The sequence below is a fragment of the Somniosus microcephalus genome, chromosome 18 (assembly GCF_052327205.1).
Source record: "Somniosus microcephalus isolate GS21.2 chromosome 18, FLI_Smic_1.0, whole genome shotgun sequence".
Classification (NCBI taxonomy): Eukaryota; Metazoa; Chordata; class Chondrichthyes; order Squaliformes; family Somniosidae; genus Somniosus; species Somniosus microcephalus.
In genome coordinates, this window is record NC_141004.1 from 18,287,168 (window position 1) to 18,309,748 (window position 22,581).

At 44.1% G+C, this 22,581-nt stretch overlaps 1 protein-coding gene and 1 pseudogene across 1 annotated transcript in view; one reads left to right on the top strand and one right to left on the bottom strand.

Moving 5' to 3' along the window:
- LOC147105065 (guanine nucleotide-binding protein G(t) subunit alpha-2-like) overlaps positions 1-15,175 on the top strand; it is a 98,199-nt pseudogene extending 83,024 nt beyond the window's left edge.
- Positions 15,176-16,271: 1,096 nt separating this feature from the next.
- Positions 16,272-22,581, bottom strand: part of LOC147105066 (guanine nucleotide-binding protein G(i) subunit alpha-3-like) — a 46,269-nt gene continuing 39,959 nt past the window's right edge. Inside the window, exons 7-9 of the mRNA XM_086011129.1 lie at positions 21,062-21,215; positions 20,342-20,557; positions 16,272-20,155 (exon numbers count right to left, since the gene is read on the bottom strand). Of these exons, the coding sequence (XP_085867255.1) occupies positions 20,367-20,557; positions 21,062-21,215 (345 nt within the window). The 3' untranslated portion in view covers positions 16,272-20,155; positions 20,342-20,366. The remainder of the gene's footprint in view (positions 20,156-20,341; positions 20,558-21,061; positions 21,216-22,581) is intronic.

Here is a 22,581-nt window from a genome sequence, read left to right on the forward strand (position 1 = left end):
GAGAGGTTAAGAGACATTGGGCTAGAAATTCGATATCGCCCCGTTTGGGGCGCTAGTCCTGGCGAAGCGCAAAGTTTAGCGCCAGGCACAATTTAGCGCCACCTAGCGTGATATTGGGTTGCAGCGCCCCTGAAGGTGATTGCGGCGCTAAATCAGGCGCTGCACGAGACTCCTAAGGCACTAACCCGGTGGTGCAACCCAATTTCGCAGCGGCGGGGCGCAGCGCAGATGCTGTCAATAATCACTTTCCCTGAGACACACTGGCGCCGGCCAGCTCTTAAAGGGGCAGGTCAATTGGCATCACCAGACACACTCACTGCCTTGTAGGCCTTCAAATCGGTGGGAGCCTACCTGTGGCGCACCAGCCTAGCAAGACATGGAAAGGGTGAGGCAGAGGGTGGAACGCTTCACTGATGGGGCATTGGATGCTTTGTTTGGCGCAGTGGAATCAAGGCCAAGGAAAATGGTCGGAATGTGATTTATGTTTTGGACAGTCTCCCGGGTGTGAGAGGCAGTTATGTGTCAGTGTATTAGTTTTGCTTTCTGTTGCCATAGCTTTCTCATGTTGTGTAATGAAACACTTTCTTCATTTACAATGGCCATGTCTGCTATTTACATGCATCTTGCCCTTCACAGGCTTGGGGGTATCAGACCGGTTCCATTCCTGTTCTTGGAATGGCAGCAAGCATTCTGTGAGAGGGGCCTAGAAGCTACTTCTGATCAGCCTCTGATGCGCAGCCTGAGAAGAGCCGCTCGCGTAGAAGTTCAGGCCAGCAGGCATCTTCTCAGCCACCGACAGAGATGTCCTGCACCTTATCTGAGGCTGCAGATCTGGCTGAAGCAGCTGGCACAGCTCAGTCACCACTTCCTTTCTAAATCGCAGCCTTCTGACACACTGCTCCTCCGGCATGTTCATGTAGGAAAACTGCTGTCGGAAAACCCTGCCAGCGTAAGGTCTGCTGTGGCGACATCTGTTGGCCCTCCTCCATCTGGCCATGCCCGCCCCCCTCTCCCAGCGTCTCAGTGCCCTTTCCAGATGATTCAGCAGCAGGACGTTCCCCTCCAATGCAGCCCCCATAATAAGTGCCCACAGGAAGGTTCCCCGTTGTTAAGGCTCACCAACAGCAAGGTGATGGTCAGAAGGCTGAAGTTCATTTGCCTGCGCTGGCTCAGTGGTCAAATGGCTCTCAGTGTGCAGCTCAGCAACTCTTTGTAGCTCTTGAGGAAGTTGTGCTCCAAAAATGGCTGCCGCTTTTAAACCACACCAGTCCCCTTTAAATAACGCTCCTCCAGCCCGAGAGTGACTTGGTAAGGCTCCAGGTAAGCTGTCACTATTAGCGCCAGGCGCTACGGAGGGGGGCGCCACTGAATTCCGGTCCGGGGCGCCCAAAAGGCGTTGCATACTCAAATGACGTCATAATCTGCTTGTGCCCATGAGCGGGCGCTAAGATTTAGCGCCGGCGCTAAATGCATGCTCAATATGGGGCTAGGCGCCCTGCGCCCGCCCGGAAATTGGCTGGCGCCCCACATCTCGGCCTCTTTAGGCGCTAATCGGTGGCGCTACCAACCGAATTTCTAGCCATTAAGTGGTATTCAAGGCAAAAGGAGATGGTAATGGGACAGGTTAAGGAACAAAGGATGGCTCTAGATGAAGTGTAAATTGCGCTGGCAGAGTGAAAGACAGCTGCCCTGTGGGAGAGAAGAAAAAAAAAACACAGACAAAAAGTGTGGATAAAAAATATATATATGATTGGGGCTGAGGTTATGATCTGAAATTGTTGAACTCTATATTGAGTCCAGAAGGCTGTAGAGTGCCTAATTGAAAGGTGCTGTTCCTCGAGCTTACGCTGAGCTTCCGTGGAACAATGCAAGAGGCCGAGGATGGTGAGATCTGAGTGGGAGTGGAGCGGAGAATTAAAGTGACAGGCGACCAGAAGCTCGGGGTCCCCCTTACAGACTGAACGGAGGTGTTCCGCAAAGTGGTCATCCAATCTACGTTTGGTGTCCCCAATGAAGAGGAGACCGCATCATGAGCACCGAATACAGTATACTAAATTGCAAGAAGTACAAGTAAATCGCTGTTTCACCTGGAAGGGGTGTTTGGGGCCCTGGACAGTGGGAAGGGGGGAGGTATAAGGGCAGGTGTTGCATCTCCTGTGCTTGCACGGGAAGGTGCCAGGCGAAGGGGAAGGGGTGTTGGGGGTGATAAAGGAGTGGACCAGGGTGTCGCGGAGGGAGCAGTCCCTTCGGAATGCTGAAAGGGGAGGTGAGGGGAAGATGTGTTTGGTGGTGGGATCACGCTGGAAGTGGCGGAAATGGCGGAGGATGATCCATTGAATGTGGAGGCTGGTGAGATGAAAGGTGAGGACAAGGGGAACTCTAGCATGGTTCCAGGAGAATGGGGCAGGGGTGAGAGTAGAAATGCAGGAGATAGAACAGACACGGTCAAGGGCTGTGTCAACCACAGTAGAGGGGAATCCTCGGTTGAGGAAAAAGGAAGACATGTCAGAAGCACTGGTATGGAAGGTGCCATTGTCAGAGCAGATGCGGTAGAGATGGAGAAACTGGGAGAATGGAATAGAGTCCTTACAGGAAGCGGGATGGGAGGAAGTGTAGTCCAGGTAGCTGTGGGAGTCAGTGGGCTTGTAGTGAATGTTTGTCAATAACCTATCCCCAGAGATGGAGATGGAGAAGTCGAGGAAGGGAAGGGAAGGGAAGAGTCGGAGATGGACCATGTGAAGGTGAGGGAAGGGTGGAAATTGGAAGCAAAATGGATGAAATTATCTAGTTCAGGGCGAGAGCAGGAAACGGCACCGATACAGTCATCAATGTACCGGAAAAAGAGGTGAGGGAGGGGTCCTGAGTAGGATTGGAACAAAGAGTGTTCCACATAGCCCACGAAAAAGCAGGCAAAGCTAGGACCCATGCGGGTTCCCATAGCAACACCTTTGATTTGGAGGAAGTGAGTGGAGTCAAAGGAGAAGTTGTTCAATGTGAGAACAAGTTCAGCCAGGCGGAGGAGGGTGGTGGTGGATGGGGACTGGCCTCTGTTCAAGGGAGAAGCAGAGCGCCCTCAGGCCGTCCTGGTGGGGGATGGAGGTGTAGAGGGATCGGACGTCCATAGTGAAAAGGAGGCAGTTGGGGCCAGGAAACTGGAAACTGTTAAAGTGGCGGAGGGCGTTGGAAGAGTCGCGGATGTAGGTGGGAAGAGACTGGACAAGGGGAGAAAAGATAGAGTCGAGATAAGAAGAGATAAGTTCTGTGGGGCAAGAACAGGTTGAAATGATGGGTCTACCAGGGCAGTCCTGTTTGTGATCTTGGGAAGGAGATAGAAGTGGGCTGTGCGGAGTTGGGGAACTATAAGGTTGGCGGCCATGGGGGGAAGATCTCCAGAGGAGATGAGGTCAGTGACAGTCTTGGAAACGGTGGCTTGATGTTCGGTAGTGGGGTCAAGGTCCAGGCGGAGGTAGGAGGAGGTGTTGGAGAGTTGGTGTTCAGCTTCCGCTAGGTAGAGGTCGGTTCACCAAACAACAACAGCACCACCCTTATCAGCAGGTTTAATGACAATGTTGGGGTTGGATCTGAGAGAATGGAGTGCTGCAAGTTCAGAGGGAGGTAGGTTGGAGTGAGTGAGGGGAGCAGAGAAATGGAGACGGCCGATGTCACGCTGGCAGTTTGCAATGAAAAGATCTAGAGAGGGTAAGAGGCCAGGGGGAGGGGTCCAGGTAGAACGAGAATTCTGAAAGCGGGAGAAAGGGTCAGCCGTGCGGGGGGAAGACTCCTGGCCAAAGAAGTGGGCACGGAGATGTAGGCGGTGGAAAAAGAGCTCAGCATCGTGCCGAGCTCGAAATTCATTGAGGTGGGGGCGTAAGGGGATGAAGCTCAGGCCTTTGCTAAGGACTGATCGTTTAGGGTCAGAGAGGGGAAGGTCAGAGGGGATAGTGAAAATGCGGCAGGGGGTAAGATTGGGAGAAGGGATGGGATCAGAGGAAAGTGACGGGGAAGAAGGTTCCGGAGGGGCGTTGGTGTCCAAGAGTTGTTGAAGCTTGCGATCCTTGACACCTGAAAGGAAGAAAAAAAGTTTTTTGTTAAAGCGCCGAATGAGGCGAAGGACAAAATGGAACAGCAGACCAGGACAGCTTTGAGATATAGAAACATAGAAGATAGGAGCAGGAGTAGGCCATTCGGCCCCTCGAGCCTGCTCCACCATTCAATGAGATCATGGCTGATCATCCAAATTCAGTACCCTGTCCCTGCCTTCTCCCCATATCCCTTGATCCCTTTAGCCTTAAGAAATATATCCAACTCCTTCCTGAATATATTTAATGAATTGGCCTCTACTGCCTTCTGTGGCAGAGAATTCCACAGGTTCACCACTCTCTGGGTGAAGAAATTCCTCCTCATCTCAGTCCTAATTGGCTTACCCCTTATCCTTAGACTATGACCCCTGGTTCTGGACTCCCCAGCCATCGGAAACATCCTTCCTGCATCTAGTCTGTCCAGGCCTGACAGAATTTTATAGGTTTCGATGCGATCCCCTCTCAATCTTCTAAACTCCAGTGAGTATAAGCCCAATCGACACAATCTCTCCTCATACGTCATTCCTGCCATCCCAGGTATCAGTCTGGTGAATCTTCGCTGCACTCCTTCCATGACAAGAACATCCTTCCTCAGATAAGGCGACCAAAACTGCACACAATACTCAAGGTGTGGTCTCACCAAGGCCCTGTACAACTGCAGCAAGACATCCTTGTTCCTGTACTCGAACTCTCTCGCTACGAAGGCCAACATACCATTTGCCTTCTTAACCGCCTACTGCACCTGCATGCTTACCTTCAGCGACTGGTGCACAAGAACACCCAGGTCTCTTTGCACTTCCCCTTCTCCCAATCTATTGCCATTCAAATAATAATCTGCCTTCCTGTTTTTGCCACCAAAGTGGATAACCTCACATTTATCCACATTATAGTGCATTTGCCATGTTTCTGCCCAATCACTCAACCTGTCCAAATCGTACTGGAGTTTCACGACATCCTCCTCACAGCACACCCTCCCACCCAGCTTTGTGTCGTCTGCAAATTTGGAGATCTTACATCCAATTCCCTCGTCCAGGTCATTAATATATATTGTGAACAGCTGGGGTCCTAGGACCGATCCTTGCGGTACCCCACTAGTCACTGCCTGCCACTCGGAAAATGACCCGTTTATTCCAACTCTTTGCTTTCTGTCCGCCAACCAGTTCTCTATCCAAGTCAATACCTTGCCCCGAATCTCATGTGCCTTAATTTTGCATGCTAATCTCTTATGCGGGACCTTATCGAAAGCCTTCTGAAAGTCCAAATACACCACATCCACTGGTTCTCCCTTATCTATTTTATCAGTTACATCCTCAAAAAATTCCAGTAGATTATTCAAGCACGATTTACCTTTTGTAAATCCATGTTGACTTTGTCTGATCCTGTCACTGCTTTACAAGTGCTCTGCTATTACATCTTTTATAATGGACTCTAGCATTTTCCCCACCACCGATGTCAGGCTTACCGGTCTATAATTCCCCGCTTTTTCTCTACCACCTTTTTTGAATAGTGGGGTAACATTAGCTACCCTCCAATCCATGGGTACTGTTCCAGAGTCTATCGAGTTCTGGAAGATGACCAGCAATGCATCTACTATCTCCAGGGCCACTTCCTTAAGTACCCTAGGATGTAGATTATCAGGCCCTGGGGATAGAGTGAGTCGGTGCTGCTGAAGAGAGAAGTCTAGAGTGTTCATATGGCGGCGCATGGCATTCAGCGTGGATCTCAGGAGAGTACTGGAGTGTCAGCCTATATTAGGTGCTCAAGTCAGTGGAGTGTGGTTTGAACCTACAACCTTCTGATTCAGGCGTAAGAATGCTGCCACTCGGCTGAGGCTGGCCTCTAAGCTTCAAGGCTCTATCTACAAAATGCGATGCAGAGGCATGAGCTGTAGGGGAACAAGACAATACGGCCGATTTTTCTGTTAGCTACGCCCTGTGTTCATCAATTCACAGGGCGTAATGAGCTGGAAAAAGGGGCGGTGATCTGTCATGTTGAGTCCCCACCCCATTTGAGCATGAAGAGCTTTTCTGAGGGGATGGTGTGTCAGCTACTGGGGCCTCAGTCTTAGTTCTGGTATTATTGTAACTTTTGATTTTAGCGATAGAATGATGAGGTATTAATCAGGTATGCATAGAGATGTAATAGCAAAATACTGCGGATGCTGGAAATCTAAAATAACAACAGAAAATGCTGGAAATACTCAGCAGGCCAGGCAGCATCCGTGGAGAGAGAAACAGGGTTAACGTTTCAGGTCTGGGACCCTTCATCAGAACTGGAAAAAGCTGGAAATGTAACAGATATTAAGCAGGCGCAGAGACAGGGGTGGGGGATTTAGGAGGGGAGGAAGGAATTGAAAGAACATGCTGTGAAAACGTTGCAAATGGGAATGGCAAAATCATACTGCATGAAAAATGGGGGCAGGGATTATTATCTGAAACTGTTGAACTCAATGTTGAGTCCGGCAGGCTGTAAAGTGCCCAATCGAAAGATGAGGTGCTGTTCCTCGAGCTTACGTTGAGCTTCATTAGAACAATGTATTAGGCCGAGGACAGAGAGATCAGAGTGGGAGTGAAGTGGAGAATTAAAGTGACAGGCGACCGGAAGCTCAGGGTCACCCTTACGGACTGAACGGAGGTGTTCCGCAAAGCGGTCGCCCAATCTGCGTTTGGTCTCCCCAGTGTAGAGGAGACCGCATCGTGAGCAGCGAATACAGTATATTAAATTGCAAGAAGTACAAGTAAATCGCTGTTTCACCTGGAAGGGGTGTTTGGGGCCCCGGACAGTGGGAAGGGAGGAGGTAAAAGGGCATGTGTTGCATCTCCTGCGCTTGCACGGGAAGGTGCCAGGTGAAGGAGAAGGGCTGTTGGGGGTGATTGAGGAGTGGACCAGGATGTCTCGGAGGGAGCGGTCCCTTCGGAATGCTGAAAGGGGAGGTGAGGGGAAGATGTGTTTGGTGGTGGGATCACGTTGGAGGTGGCAGAAATGGCGGAGGATGATCCGTTGAATGTGAAGGCTGGTGGGGTGAAAGGTGAGGACAAGGGGAACCCTATCATGGTTCTGGGAGGGAGGGGAAGGGGTGAGAGCAGAAGTGCGGGAAATAGAACGGACACGGTCTAGAGATGTGATTTGCTTCTCCCCATCAGCTACTTGAATAATCTGGACAGAATCACAGCAGCTGGCTATATTCCAAATGAGCAAGACGTCTTGCGGTCCAGAGTTAAGACCACGGGTATTACTGAAGAACAATTCTCTTGCCAGGACCTGTACTTCAGGTAAAGAGCTGCATGGTTTTATCATTTAGTCCAAACCTCCTGAAATATGCAAGCACTGAGAGTTGTGGTTCCATGTCTACCTAACAGTGTTGTCCACCAGGCAGAGTTCAGATGAATCCCATTAGCAGTCAGACACAATCTGCGGTCAGCGGTGAAGCGAAGGTGCTCGCTGCTGGCCCCGAAGTACGCTCCGCACAAGGATCCCGCCATCCCTGTGTCGAGAACTTCGGGTTTTCCGACCTTCACTTCAAATCAATGGAGGTTAATGGGGATCCCCTAGTGCGAGCTGCTGTGACATCAGCAGGCTGTCTAAGCAGCCAATCAAAAGGCAGAATTCTCACAGTCAGCGAACAAGTGGAGTAGGCTCTTAAAATTCTAACTTTTTTTAAATGTCAGAGAGAACAAAACAAAGATTGGGATTCTCACATGGGGAAAAGGCAAACCTGAAATAAAGATGGGTAAACTTTAACAAAAATTAAAAATATCTGTTTTGAAAAGTTTCTTAATTTTAATTTTTATAAAATTTCACACTGCATAAAATTAAATTTAGTTTTCCAGGCTCTTAGCATTTGTTTAGCAGTAATAACGCTGTCAAAACCCCAGTTACACCGAATCCCTTTTAGGTCTAATGTTTAGTGGGGAATGTAACAGCGTGCTTACTGCAGAAGAGCCAAAGTTTTCGTCAGTTTCCCTGATTTGGGTGATTACACGGATTTCCAGCTCTGTTGGGGGGTGGGCACAGCGCATCCTGTTTCGGAGTCGCGCCAAATCCCGAAGTTGTGGTCAGTTTCAACTGCGGAATGACGGGGAATGCTGCGAGTTCACTGTCATCCCTACCGCAAATTCCAGGCCAATGAGTAAACTGACATCCTCGTAGAATAGGTGTTCTGCAGTGGTCCACTGCTTCTAGCCATAATGCTTCTTGTATGTGGAGAGATGTTTTGTAAAACACTCGGAGATCAGATTCACCTTGCATCACTCCGATCCAAGTTAAATAGACTTCTGTGAGTTTCTCTTAAAACTTGACTATACTTAAAACAACTTATACTCGCTGGAGTTTAGAAGAATGAGAGGGGATCTCATTGAAACTTATAAAATTCTGACAGGACTGGACAGACTAGATGCAGGAAGGATGTTCCCGATGGTCGGGGAGTCCAGAACCAGGGGTCACAGTCTAAGGATAAGGGGTAAGTCATTTAGGACAGAAATGAGGAGGAATTTCTTCACCCAGAGAGTGGTGAACTTGTGGAATTCTCTACCACAGAAGGCAGTAGAGGCCAATTCATTAAATATATTCAGAAGGAGTTGGATATATTTCTTAAGGCTAAAGGGATCAAGGGATATGGGGAGAAGGCAGGGACAGGGTACTGAATTTGGATGATCAGCCATGATCGCATTGAATGGCGAAGCAGGCTCGAGGGGCCGAATGGCCTACTCCTGCTCCTATCTTCTATGTTTCTATGACTACAAAAAAGTTGCACTTAAAATTTTATAAAACATTCCTTGAATGGTATTAATCTTGAAGTCTGTGGTACTTATTGCGAGTGTATAGCTGTAAGGGGCGTACACTTTTAAAAAACAATTTCCTATCAAGGTGAGGGATGTTGGTGCTGGGGAATAGAACTTTTCCCATTGCAGGAGCATAGTGCCAGCATTAAGCACTCCCTTGCCAGGTGTAGTACAACCAACCAGATGCGGAATAAAGCTCCCCACCCCCTCTACTCTCCGCCAACATGCCTCAGCTCCAACCTCACAAAAGCGCTCCGGGTGATATTTTTTGTACTGACCATCCTGTGGCCTCTCTGAGTGTGATTGTCAATTAGGATTGAATTAAGGTCAGCCTGCAGATCCATGCCCATTAGGAACCGGATTGAGACTGCCAAAATAATTTCTCACGGGACCCTTACGGCAGCGTAAAAGACATTTATGCCATCAGCAATGTTCCCTCTAAGCTGCGCGGCCGCGCAGTAATGGGAAAGGCCGCTCACCGGCTTCTCCATTGTAAGTACCGCGCAGGGGTGGAAATTTAAAGGGACAACGCACTAAAAGAAACAGGACTGGCAGAACAAAGCGCAGCTTACAGGGAGCATTGGTCATCAGTCTGGGCTGCTTTAAAACCCAGGTCCCAAGCGTGAATGGCCAGCATCTGACCTGCCATTCCACCCAGGGTTGGCATTCAGGAAGGCTTTCCTTTATATGGACCTTCTAATTAAAATTTAAAAAAAACTAAACAGCTACTTTATCCGAAATGATACACCTGAACGGGGCCTATACCTTTACAGGTACAGCACAATAAGCAGTGCCACTCTTTTTTTAGATTCTTGAAATACCAATGTAGTAATATGCTCAATTCTGCTCTAACCTCAGAATGTTTGACGCTGGTGGGCAGAGGTCAGAGCGGAAGAAGTGGATGCACTGTTTTGAAGGAGTTAACTGCATTATTTTCTGTGGCGCTCTCAGCGCATATGACATGGTGCTGGTCGAGGATAATGACATGGTATGTAACTCTAAATGTGTGTCTCACAAAATCAAGCCCACGCAGTTGTTAAAAACTATTCTGGTGGATTTAAGATCTCTCTTGTAATACCAGCAGCGATTCAAATACTTTTAAATCCTCACGAGAGGGAAAAGAAAGCCTCAAAGTTTCAGATGGACTATTTGGACAAGGGAAGGCACAGGCATGATGGGCCCAATGGCCTTCTTCTGTGCTGTAAGATTCTACAATTTTTAAAAAATTCGTTTATGGGATGTGGGCATCACTGGCAAGGCCGGCATTTATTGCCCATCCCTAATTGCCCTCGAGAAGGTGGTGTTGAGCCGCCTTCTTGAACCGCTGCAGTCCGTGTGGTGAAGGTACTCCCACAGTGCTGTTAGGGAGGGAGTTCCAGGATTTTGACCCAGCGACGATGAAGGATTCTTATCCTTTAAACAAATGGTAAAGGCATTATATCAAAACAAAAGAACATATATCTTTGGAAAGACGTGCATATTCTAAAGAATATAATCTGAGTGAGATGAGGTTCATTCAGTGAGACTGAAGTACATTATTCCGCTGGATGCTAATTCAGTGATGTCAATCCAGTGCTGTGCCTGAGCTTGGTTCACTAACACATTTCTGCCTGGGACTGAAATGTGTTGGATTCAATTTAGTAAGTGACTATGTCTTCTCGGGTTCGTTCAGTGCGATGTCAGTAAGTGACTATGTCTCAGGTTCATTCAGCACGACAGCTGTCTTTACTGTGTTTGGGCTTCACTCGGAAGAACATTGCCACCGTGACCAGAATGTGCAAGGACTGATTCAGTGCTTTACTGCACCTGAGGTTCAACCAGCGCAATGTCATTTATGTTACTGTGCTGAATTTCTTGAGTGTGGGATGAACGCAATTGTAAGGACGCAAGGCAGATGTCTCATAAAACTGACCCTGGTGGCTAGAGAGTGTATGAAGACAGCTTACTGTAACTAAATTCAATTGGTATGGCAGCAGCATAAAACTAAGCCTGGGGAATATTCAGTGGCAGAAAATTGTATTCAGATTTCCAGCATCCTCAGTATTTTGCCTTGGCAGTAAGTAATATGTAATTGTGCTAGACACTGATTGCATATTAAATCGCAAATGAACATTCTATTAAAAGCTTCACTAACAGAACATGTATTATTTAAATTTTGATTAAACATCTGCGGAAGGCTTCATCTCAACTTGTGACCTACAGTAACAGGGAGTGATTATCATTTAAATAATTTTCTGGTGTAGAATTTTCTTCTTACGGGAGCTGGCCCAGGCACGCTCAGAATTTCCTTCACTCACAATGGTGATTGGTTCTCAATCTCCCGATAACCTGGCTGAGTTGAGAAAGGGATGGGCGGTTATTAACCAGGTGGTTATTAACCTGTATTCTACCGCTCCACCCTGCAGCCGATCGACATCTCAAAAGTGCAAAATTTAAAATGTCAAAATTCTCGTCCGTTTTTAAACCCCTCCACGGCCTCACCCCTCCCTATCTCTGCAACCCCCTGCAGCCCTATAACCAATGTTCCCCCCCCTAATTTTTTTTTAGGGGTGCGCGGTCCCTTTAACGGGCTGCGCGGCCCATTCAAAGTTTCACACCGGCCCGAAATTTCTCATTTGAAAAGCGGGTCCTGGGCTGTGTGGGACCGGCAGATAGCTGAGCGGCCGTGAGGCTTCGAGAGATCTCTGCTGTCCTCCAATTCTGGCCTCGTGCGCATCCCCGATTTTCGTCGCTCCACCATTTGGTGGCCGTGCCTTCAGCCGTCGAGGCCCTAAGTGTTGGAAATCCCCCCCACCCCAAACCTCTCCATCTCTCTACCTTTCCTCCTTTAAGGCGCTGCTTAAAACTTTTACCTCTTTGACCAAGCTTTTGGTCACCTGTCATAATATCAGGCTCGGTGTTAAATTTTGTGGGTAACGTTCCCGTGAAGTGCCTTGGGATGCTAAAGGCGCTATATAAATGCAAGTTGTTGTTTGTTGTGCAGCAGCACTGGGTCACTCAGAGATTTGATCTAATTTAAATTCAATTGGGTCCCACTGGAGCTGTTCAACACAGATAAATTACAGGTAGAAGTGGCCATCTTTAGGAGGGATTTCAGGCCTGTTTCAAGTGGAGCAGAATAGACTTGATGATCAGCATTTAATCCATGAGAATAAGCACCTCAGAAAGCAAAATGCCAAATTGGAGGTAAAGGTGCGTGATCAATGGGGAGCCACGCAAACCGTTCTGCAGCATCGTGTTATGATGCAGTCCCTAACTTCTGAGGCCCTCGCAGGGGTTGATAATCAGTACTTTAATACTGAGGAAGCAATGTCTTTTTTCAGTATCCTGAGCAACAGTCCTAGTGCTACCTCCTGCTCTCCAAGCTTCCTCACCTTCAGCATCCCTGCTGATTCATTAAATTCTTTAATAAACCCGCAAGTGTTCGACTCCTGCATCCAGAACCCTTATTTCTATATATATCACAACAAAAGGCTTCAGGGATCCTTGGCTCTATAAGTAGAGGCGTATGCAAGGAAGTTGTGCTAAACCTTTATAAAATCACTGGTTAGCCTCAGCTGGAGTATTGTGTCCAATTGTGGGCACCACACTTTAGGAAGGATGCCAAGGCCTTGGAGAGGGTGCAGAGGCGATTTACTAGAATGGTACCAGGGATAAGGGACATCAAATATGTGGAGAGACTAAAGAAGCTGGGGTTGTTCTCCTTAGAGCAGAGAAGATTTAGGGGGAGATTTAATAGAGGAGTTCAAAATTATTAAGGGCTTTGATAGAGTAAAGACGAGAACTATTTCCACTGATGCAGATTTAAAATAATAGACAAAAGAACCAGGGGAGAGATGAGGATTGTTTTTTAAAACCCAGCGAGTTGTTATGATTTGGAATGCGCTGCCTGAAAGGGTGGTGGAAGCAGATTCAATAGCAACTTTCAAAAGAGAATTGGATACATACTTGAAAAGGAAACACTTACAGGGCTATGGGGAAAGAGCAGCGAAGTGGGACTAATTGGATAGCTCTTTCAAAAAGCTGGTAGAGACATGACAGGCCAAATGGCCTCCTTCTGTGCTGCATGATTCTATAGACAGTGACTCCAGCCTCTGTCTGTACTATTACAAATATAAATTCCAACAGACCAGAACGTGCTGGGAATCACAACTGTAGATGTGGAGAAATCAGCTGAGATCTCAAACAACAGTTAGAATGATGGTTGGATGCAATAGTTTAAAAAAAAAAAATTTATACAGAGGCCAGTGTCGGGAGGAGCAGTGGTACAGTGAGTACTTAAACTCACTTTTGTGTTTTTTTTTTTAGAGGCTTACTAGTCTCACAGAGTGGTGACGGCGTTCCGGAGCCACGTCATGATTCAAAAAGTGACGTGGGCAAGAGGAAGCAGCTGATTGGGTGAGTACTGCCAGGTGAGTATTTAAACTACTCTATAGTTTGACAGTTAAGATTAATAGTTTATAAAATATAGGTCTTAATTTTTGTGGTTATTGTTTATAAGGTCTCTGTTGTGTATCAGGGAGTGCTAGTAACCAAGGGCCCTTGAGTATATAATTTAAATTAATTAAAGGGTAAGTCATGGCAGGACAGCTCGGCCCCGTGGCATGCTCCTCCTGCGCTATGTGGGAAATCAGGGACACTTCCTGTGTCCCTGACGACCATGTGTGCAGGAAGTGTATCCAGCTGCAGCAACTGACAGACCCCATTGTGGCGTGGTGCTACAAATGGATACATACTGGAGCATTCGCGATGCTGAGGACATCGTGGATAGCACGTTTAGGGAGTTGGTCACACCAGAGGTAAAGGCTGCACAGGCAGCAAGGGAATGGGTGACCACCAGGCAGAGTAGTAGGCGCAGACAGATAGTGAAGGGGTCCCCTGTGGCCATCCCCCTCTCAAACAGATATACCACTTTGGATATTGTTGAGGGAGATGACTTATCGGGGGAAGGCAGCAGCAGCCAACTTCCTGGCACCATGGGTGGTTCTGCTGCACAGGACTGGTGGAAAAAAACTGGGAGAGCTATAGTGATAGATAGGGGATTCTATTGTAAGGGGAATAGATAGGTGTTTCTGCGGCCGCAAACGAGACTCCAGGATGGTATGTTGCCTCCCTGGTGCAAGGGTCAAGGATGTAATATCTCCAAGTTTGCAGACGACACAAAGCTGGGAGTGTGTGCTGTAAAGAGGATGCTGAGAAACTCCAGTATGATTTGGACAGGTTGGGTGATTGGGCAGATGCAATATAATGTGGATAAATGCGAGGTTATCCACTTTGGTGTCAAAAACAGGAAGGCAGATTATCTGAATGGCAATAGATTGGGAGAAGGGGAAGTGGAACGAGACCTAGGTGTCCTTGTGCACCAGTCGCTGAAGGTAAGCATGCAGGTGCAGCAGGCAGTTAAGGCAAATGGTATGTTGGCCTGTGTAGCGAGAGGGTTTGAGTACAGGAACAAGGATGTCTTGATGCAGTTGTACAGGGCCTTGGTGCGACCACACCTTGAGTATTGTGTGCAGTTTTGGTCACCTTATGAGGAAGGATGTTCTTGCCATGGAGGGAGTTCAGTGAAGATTCACCAGGCTGATAGCTGGGATGGCAGGAATGACGCATGAGGAGAGATTGGGGCGATTGGGCTTATACTCGCTGGAGTTTAGATAAAGTACTAACAGGACTAGATAGGCTGGATACAGGAAGGATGTTCCCGATGGCCAGGGAGGCCAGAACCAGGGGTTACAGTCTAAGGATAAGGGGTAAGCCATTTAGGACTGAGAGGAGGAATTTCTTCACCCAGAGAGTGGTGAACCTGTGGAATTCTCTATCACAGAAGGCAGTTTGGCATTTGTATTTAGGTGGCTGTCTTTTCACTTAAATAAAGCTGGAAAGGGGTCAATAGGGATAAAAGTGACTCTAACCTGTTAACCCATCAACTAAAGATTTTATTACTGGAGTGGAATGGACAGGATTTAATATGTATGGGCGAGATGGGGGATTAAATAATTGGTTAATATGGAGGTGTGCTTTCTCTCAAAAGAAGGAATTGATTCCGGTTCTCTGCTCTGTCAAAACACCGACTCTAGTCACCATATGGTTCCACATTCACTGGCAGCACTGTGGTACATAAAATAGCCCGACAATAGTCTAGTATCAGTCATGAAAAATAGCCACTTAAACAATTGTGGAAAATATCACACCAGAGTTTCACCCAATATTCACATGGTTCTAAAACTTACTAGCTGTTCTTTGAAGGGAGAGCTTATCAATGACTATGATTACATGAATTATTTTACAAGGTCAGCTATAAACATGAGCAAATGAGTGAGCGTTTATACTAGGGGGCGATTACCCATAGTTGATACTGGTTGAGTTTTGGGATAAAGTCAGGAGGTAATAATGGTGTGATTTTGAATCCATGTGTACAAACTTCAGGAGCTATAGTCAGTGAGTTCCTACCTTGAAGGACTGATGCAGTTAAAGCAAGCAGTAAACATCACTGCCCATGTACAAACAGCAACACGAGTGCCCTGCATTTTCTCTAAATGGCAGGATATAGCAAAAAGGCATCATTGATAGTACTCATATTGCAGCTTTCTTTTCAGTTTTGGTAACTGTAATGTGTGTTTTAATTTTTATCATTTTGAAATAACAGTCACTAGAGGTGGTCTTTCCTTACAAAATTAAGGTTGAGAGAAGAATAGTCTATGGGTTCAGAGCAGGCTGATTGTCTGCAAATTAGTCAGGATGTAGGGGTTTTGTCCAAGGTGCTAACTGAATTGTACATAAGGGCAGGGGGGGGGGGTCTACTTATTAGAGAGAGAATTAGGGTCTGCTTCACCCAAGATTCTAAGTTTCAGATGGTACAGATATTAACATTGAAATAGATTTTCTTAAAACAGAACAAGGTTGTAAACAACAATCCCAGATATTTCCTTCCCATGAAAACTTCAGCTCAGTTACAGACAAGAATTGCACAGACTCAAGCTTTCTGATGGCTCAGGCTTTGGACTACAGAAGACTTTGTCTGGTGAAGAATTTGCCTTTATTTGCTGTGAACACAGTATTGGAGCCCAAACCAGAATGCTCCATTATGGTGATACATGAATGTTGTAACAGCACCACAAAGGGAATGATTTAAAGGTAAGGCCCCTGCTTGGGAAAACTTGATGGCCAGATAGCCACTTGAAATTTACAACTGTATCATATGACTGAATAATGACAGACTCAAGTTGTGATGCAGATGATTTCTGTTCCCCCAGATATATTTAGCATCTTAGCTAGTTTATTTTCCCCTGCAAAGGTGCTGGTAACAAATGACAGTTCATTACAAAGAGGCTGTATTTAAAAAAAAAAAGGAATTAGCAAATATTTATTGCAGTACTGAGAGTAAAAGCAAGAATTGAGTCCAGTGACAATCTCAAGCTCCAAATTGTTTATATTTTTCTCATTTAGAACTGCCACTACAGTAACAAAGGAAGTCTGTACAAACAAGACAGAGTCTAACCCATAAAGCAACATTTCCAGCAGAGGAAAGTATCCACTATGTTAAAAACAGCTACAGTTCACCAAAATGAAATAAAATTGACAGAATAGCAGTTTGGCACAAATTTACAAAATACTCAGGCAATAGCTCGGAAAGGTATTTAGTTTAAAAAAAAAAGACGATTAATACATTGGATGATTAGAAGAGCCATTAGAAAATATCACAGTTCATTGTCAAAAATAAAGTTATCCAAATAACTACAACTTAGTAGTAGTCATCAATGTTGAAACATGCCGAGGTATTACCAAGGACATCAAATGGACACAAAGTGAACAGATGAGTGAATATCATATACAGCAAACCAAGCTCTTCCTCGATAAATCCCCAGAGGACAAGCAGTCAGCTAATCCGATTTAAAGTCTCTGCCAATAGCCTTCTGTAATTTGCTGTGAAAAGTTGTGTGCGAACTGCCCAACTTGTAATATTCATTTTCCCTGGCAAGAAGTCCATTTATTTTGCTAGTTACTCTTCCCAACAGCTGAATGGAGATTAGGAACTGGTTAGGAAATGAACCCTCATTATTTATTTACATATACAAGCCTCCAGTTATCAGCAAGTTTTCAGGTAAATGCCCTCAAATTCTCCTCTCAGGATATTAGATGTACATATGCAATGGAAGTGTGGCTGGCCTTGTGTGCAAGTCCCTGTTTTTACAGCCTTCAGAATATTTTTACCATTACTCAATCTTAAAAAAACACCCAAAGCCCAACAGAAGCAACCATATGGAGACTTTTTAAATCGTTAGTCATCCCTTGAAGCAGACAGACCATGTTCTCCTTTAATGCTGAAACACTCTCTAGTACCAAGTCTCTTTTCAGACTCCCACCTCCACAGCTGTACTTAGCTTTATTTCTCCCAACAGCTCATCACCAATCCCACACGTACAACGTTTCAGATGAAACCAGAGATCCCACATATCACCCTACAGGAGAGATTTCTACCGGGCATTCTCTGCTGTAAATTAGCAGATGACCTATCTGGTCGCAATAAATCAGCAATTAGGTAGAAGGCTGTAAATTGGAATGAGAAAAAAATTGCATACATAAAAGGTTGAAGACAACAGACCCAACTGTTGAGATGTAAAAAAAAAAGTCATAAGCCACAGCCTATAATCATAAAAATACAATAGGCAATTATCTTTATTCTTAATGCACAGCACACCTATAGAAATGAAATGGTTTTACACAGAGTATGCATTGGTTACTTTTCTCACTGCATTGAGATATTCTACATTTTAACATGACATGAATACTGATATACAACAGGTCATTTTTCCAGACAGAATCTGCAGTTACAGCAAACTGCAGATCTTAGTAATTCAATCAGCATTGTACTACACTGAAATAATGCAGGTTACCAAGTTCTTGTCTAGCATATCTTGTACTGCACACAACTCATCAAATTGGCCACTTTATTGTTTTTTAAACTAACCCTCCTCCCCACTGATCTATGAGCCACACATCAATTGCTGCCCAAAGGACCGCTGCCGAGATGCACGAATCATAGAAATTGGGTACAGGAAGCCACCGTTTGGCACGTGTGTCTAGGACGGTCTACTTTAATCCCACATTTCAGCTCTTACTCGTACCCTTCAATATCTGTCTCCAAGTATGTATCCCACTCCCGTGTAAATAATAACTTGTGGTATCACATTTGATATCATAATTCTTACGTGAACAAAATTCTTCTAACCGTCTATGAGGCCTATCCCAGCAGATTGGCAGACTCTGACAGAAATGACAGAAGGAATTCCGCCCCATGCTCCATGGAACCGTTATAAAACTTGACTTTTTATCTCAAATATAGGAATAATAGGAAATTAAACAATAAACATTGTCCATTCAGATGTAAGGAGCAGCGAGGGGAAAAACCTAGAGAAGCTGGCATAATAGAAATTCTAACAAAAACCAATATCCGCTATGGCCATTTGGAAATACAATCACCATGGGACCCAAGGCCAGGCCTCACCATAGCGAAGCCTCAACCTTTTTTTGATTGATAGTCACTTAAAAATTCGAATCCAAATCACCACTGGCTCCATCACTCAACCTGCGATGTGCTAAATGTGGTTTGGCACCAATTTTAATTTTGCTCCTTAAAATTGTATTTGTTGGAGGCGAGTTTTCCTGGCATAAAAGAAAGCAGTAACACTGGCAATTCAATATTAAAAAAAAATTCCTCAACAAGTATTCCAATTCTTGATTAAACAGATTAATACTCAAACACTTCAGTGGACACCAGAACATGGATTGGCTTTTCTGACTGACACCAAAAAACTGGTCTGCTAGATGAGAGTTCGGAGCCTTCCTAAAAAATAAAATCACACAGCGACTTGCAGACATTCCATTTCATCATCATTTTTACGCAATTTTTTTTTTGGTTGGGGGGGGGGGGGGGGGGGAGAAAGGAAAAGATGGTCTCTAAGGATGGCTAATTATAAATCAGTGTAAATGTAACCATCAGTTGTGGCAATCAACGTTGAACAATTCTAAGGCAAAAGGAACAACCAGGGCACAAGTTATTCCGAACTGTGGCCAAGGCTGGTTGAATGCTTGGGATAAATAGCCTTTTCAGTGAGAAAAAAGGAAGCTCCTACAGAACCACTATCTTTTTAAAAAATATATATATTTTAGTTAGGTTTTTCATGATTGGGTTTTATTTCTTGTGGTCTATATGGCAGTGCTGTATTATATTATAAAAATAATCAAGTGACAGTAGTGTCATACTACTCCACAGATCATAACTATGATATTCAAAAATCTTTTAGGTCATGGCTGTTTCTAACATTCTGGTATGAACAGGAGGCATGAACTGATAGTTTAACCGATCACAATCCCTGCATTAAAAAAAAAGATCCGCAGGGATTAAATCTGAAATAAAAGTAGGTAAGATACAGCAACATAATGGGCAATTCATCAGAAAAGTTTGGCCTGATTTTAACTGGCTAGATTTTAGCCATGATATGTTTTTATATTTGGCAAACCTTGAACAATAGATGGCACTTGAACTCCCAATGGCAGTGCATAATTCTAACCACAACTGCAGGATAATACTACATCAGAAGTTCGTAAGTCACTATATTCCGTGGATCTTAATACTGCTTTCTACCTGGGCAAATATGCTTGAAATAATTTGCATTGCCGTTGGCCTACAGACATTTGTACTATACAGTTGGGTTTTCTTTTTGGTGGGTTCATCAGTTCTACCATCAATGTCATAGGATGCAACTTCTTGTAGGTTAACAAACACACAAATTAATATAATCCTTGAATTTTGTATCGGTCCTTTAGAACCAGTAAAAGGACCGATGACCAGTTATGGCAAAACAAGTTTCAACAATTCATGATGCTACGAAGTTTCGATATGTCTGGCAACAAATGCGTATCAAGAACACCTAATGAAATGCCTTCCAAAAAAAGCAATCTAATGGTCATAGATTTCACCATCTTTTGGTCAATCAACTCAATTGCATATAAACGTTAAGACAAAAAGAACAGAAACAAACAAGAATGAACAAAACTTTCTTGAACACAATGCTGAGTCAGAACAAGTACATTATGTACTTGCTGATTTCAGCCTAAAATGCAATTTTAAAAGTGTCCATAATACATATTTAGTATTGAATGAATATCTTGCATGCAGCCTCCCTCATGACGTCAGTCATTTCTCTTCAAACCTGCTGTCCCCTTTGGCAGGCAACATAACCAGGGTATAAAATGGTCCACTTGCAGGCTCCTTTTAATTAACAAAAGAAAAACCTAAAAAAGAGTAATTTTAGAGGTTTTCAAAAATTGCTATAAGTAAAATACAGGTTAGAAAAATGTAAGCTTTACATTCAGCAGGGCACGGTAATGTTAAAAAAAATTCCAAGTTAAAACCCACTTAAAAATCAAACATATTTTGTGTGCTAGTAGTGAGTCTGTAGTTAGCTCAGACTCTCTCACCTGGACATGCTCTCAATAACAAGTCTCAGTATAATCCACATTCCTTCAAGTTATTTTTGATGATGACATCCGTCACTGCATCAAACACAAACTGCACATTCTTGGTATCTGTGGCACATGTGAAATGAGTGTAGATCTCCTTGGTTTCTTTTCGCCTGTTCAAATCTTCAAAGTGGCACTGAATATATGCTGCGGCTTCCTCGTAAGTGTTGGATCCTGGTCAAAAGCAAAGGGAGTGGTTTATTTTGCATTAGGCTGGAAGAGGGGAAAAATACCAATACTGCAAATAGAATCCTGTATTATTTCAGATAGATGGCAAAATCTGCAGATATCGGCAATGGAATTTAGTTTCGATAATGACTTGACAAAGTGGTAAATATTTCTACAGAATATATGAGCAATGGTATTACCAGGTACTGTACAATACAGTTCAAAAATTGCTGGAGGTCTAGCATGTTAAATGAACCTGTGTGTATAGCATTACTGCCTTAACATACTCCTAGTTAGGTGTGATCAGGCCTGTAACTCACCTCAAGCTATCTGCCATTCTATACAGTTTAGGTGGATTTACACATTTCTTCCATTTGTGTAACTGCATGGTATTCACTGATATTTAATACTAAAAAATGTGACAAAGTAGACCACTAAATCTAATTTTGATTAAAATGATTCCATATCAGACAACAAACTGTTATTTTAAGGTGGGTAACAAGACATTACCTGCATATTCTGGGTAACAAATTGTTAAAGGACTTCTCTTAATCTTCTCTTCAAATAGATCCTTTTTGTTCAGGAACAGAATAATGGATGTGTCTGTAAACCACTTGTTGTTGCAGATGCTATCAAAAAGTTTCATGCTCTCATGCATTCGGTTCTGTGGAAAGAAAATTCTATTGCTTGTATTTACAAAGTAAACAATGCACAGATTTTTATCACTTTAATCCTTTTCTTAGTTAAACACATAACATGACTTGCCTGGAGAAAAACAAAATATACTGAATAATTACTGGGCAATGTTACTACATAAAATGTCACACTGTAAAGCTAGGACAAGTACTCCTCCACCTTGTGTTTAAAAAACATATAAATTACCAGATCGTCACTTATTTTTTTAGGAGGTATTTATTTTTTTATTGCAGACTTCTGTCTCATGAAGACTAGCCAGGTCCCCTTATCAGGTTATAATGGGGTGGGGAAGAAGAATGCATGCATTTTTACTGATATAGCGCCATTGATTTCAATGCAAGCTAATGCTTTGCACTGGTCTGGGGTTTGATTTCAAATCATCCAGCCATCAAAATGCCATTAATGGCTGATGGAGAGATCTACCTCTATAAGCCTGAAAATAGACTACAAAAAGTGATCTCCTAAAAAGCAAGTGATGTGCATTGATTTAAAAAAAAAAATTATATAAAAGAGATAGGGAATTAAATTACTTTCTATATAAAGTTTCTTGTTAGTGTTTCCTTCTCCTTTAAATAATATATGGCTATATAGTCAAAACCTGGTCACAATGATGACTACCAGTCCAGCTTTGACCACTGACTGAGAAGCGAGGTCCCAAAAATATGAAAACATTAGGACTAAAACACTAGTGCAACTTATTTAGTGTTTTGGAAAATGCATTCATATTTTGTGGTCTTGACCATAAACTGGAGCCAAACCTTACCAGTCCCATTTACTATGTCTGGCATTTATATACAGTCCTCCTTTGTGAAAATTGAAGTAGGCCTGCCAAATCCTGATTGTAATATTTTACCCACTTTATCCTTTAATATACCCAACTGTTCACTGACCTTTCTCCTACTATTAGGTTATAAAAGTTTTCTGGGTTCTTCTGTTACCCGCTGACTTTACTCGAATTCTCTTACTTTATTTGTTTATATCCTTTAAAGTATTTTTGTGTGTTCCTGCAAGCCTCCTTATTAAACTATTGCTGGCTGGATCTTGATTTGCTTTTAAAGAAATTAAATAAACTTTCTTCCCTCACCCTGTGGTACAGCCTGAAATACATTCCATTTTTAAAGTTTCCCTAGTTAAAATTGCTTTAAATGCTTCTCATAGCTCCAAAACCTGAGTTTTTAAATGTCCTGCACCACTACACAGTTGATTTTAATTAAGTATTTTAACCAAGTATAGTCCCTTTTGCTCAGGATATAAGCTGCTCATATGTTCAGCGTTTAGCTGGTAACTGTTCCAGGTCAGTTGCTCCACTGATCAGCAAGAATAAACTTGATGGA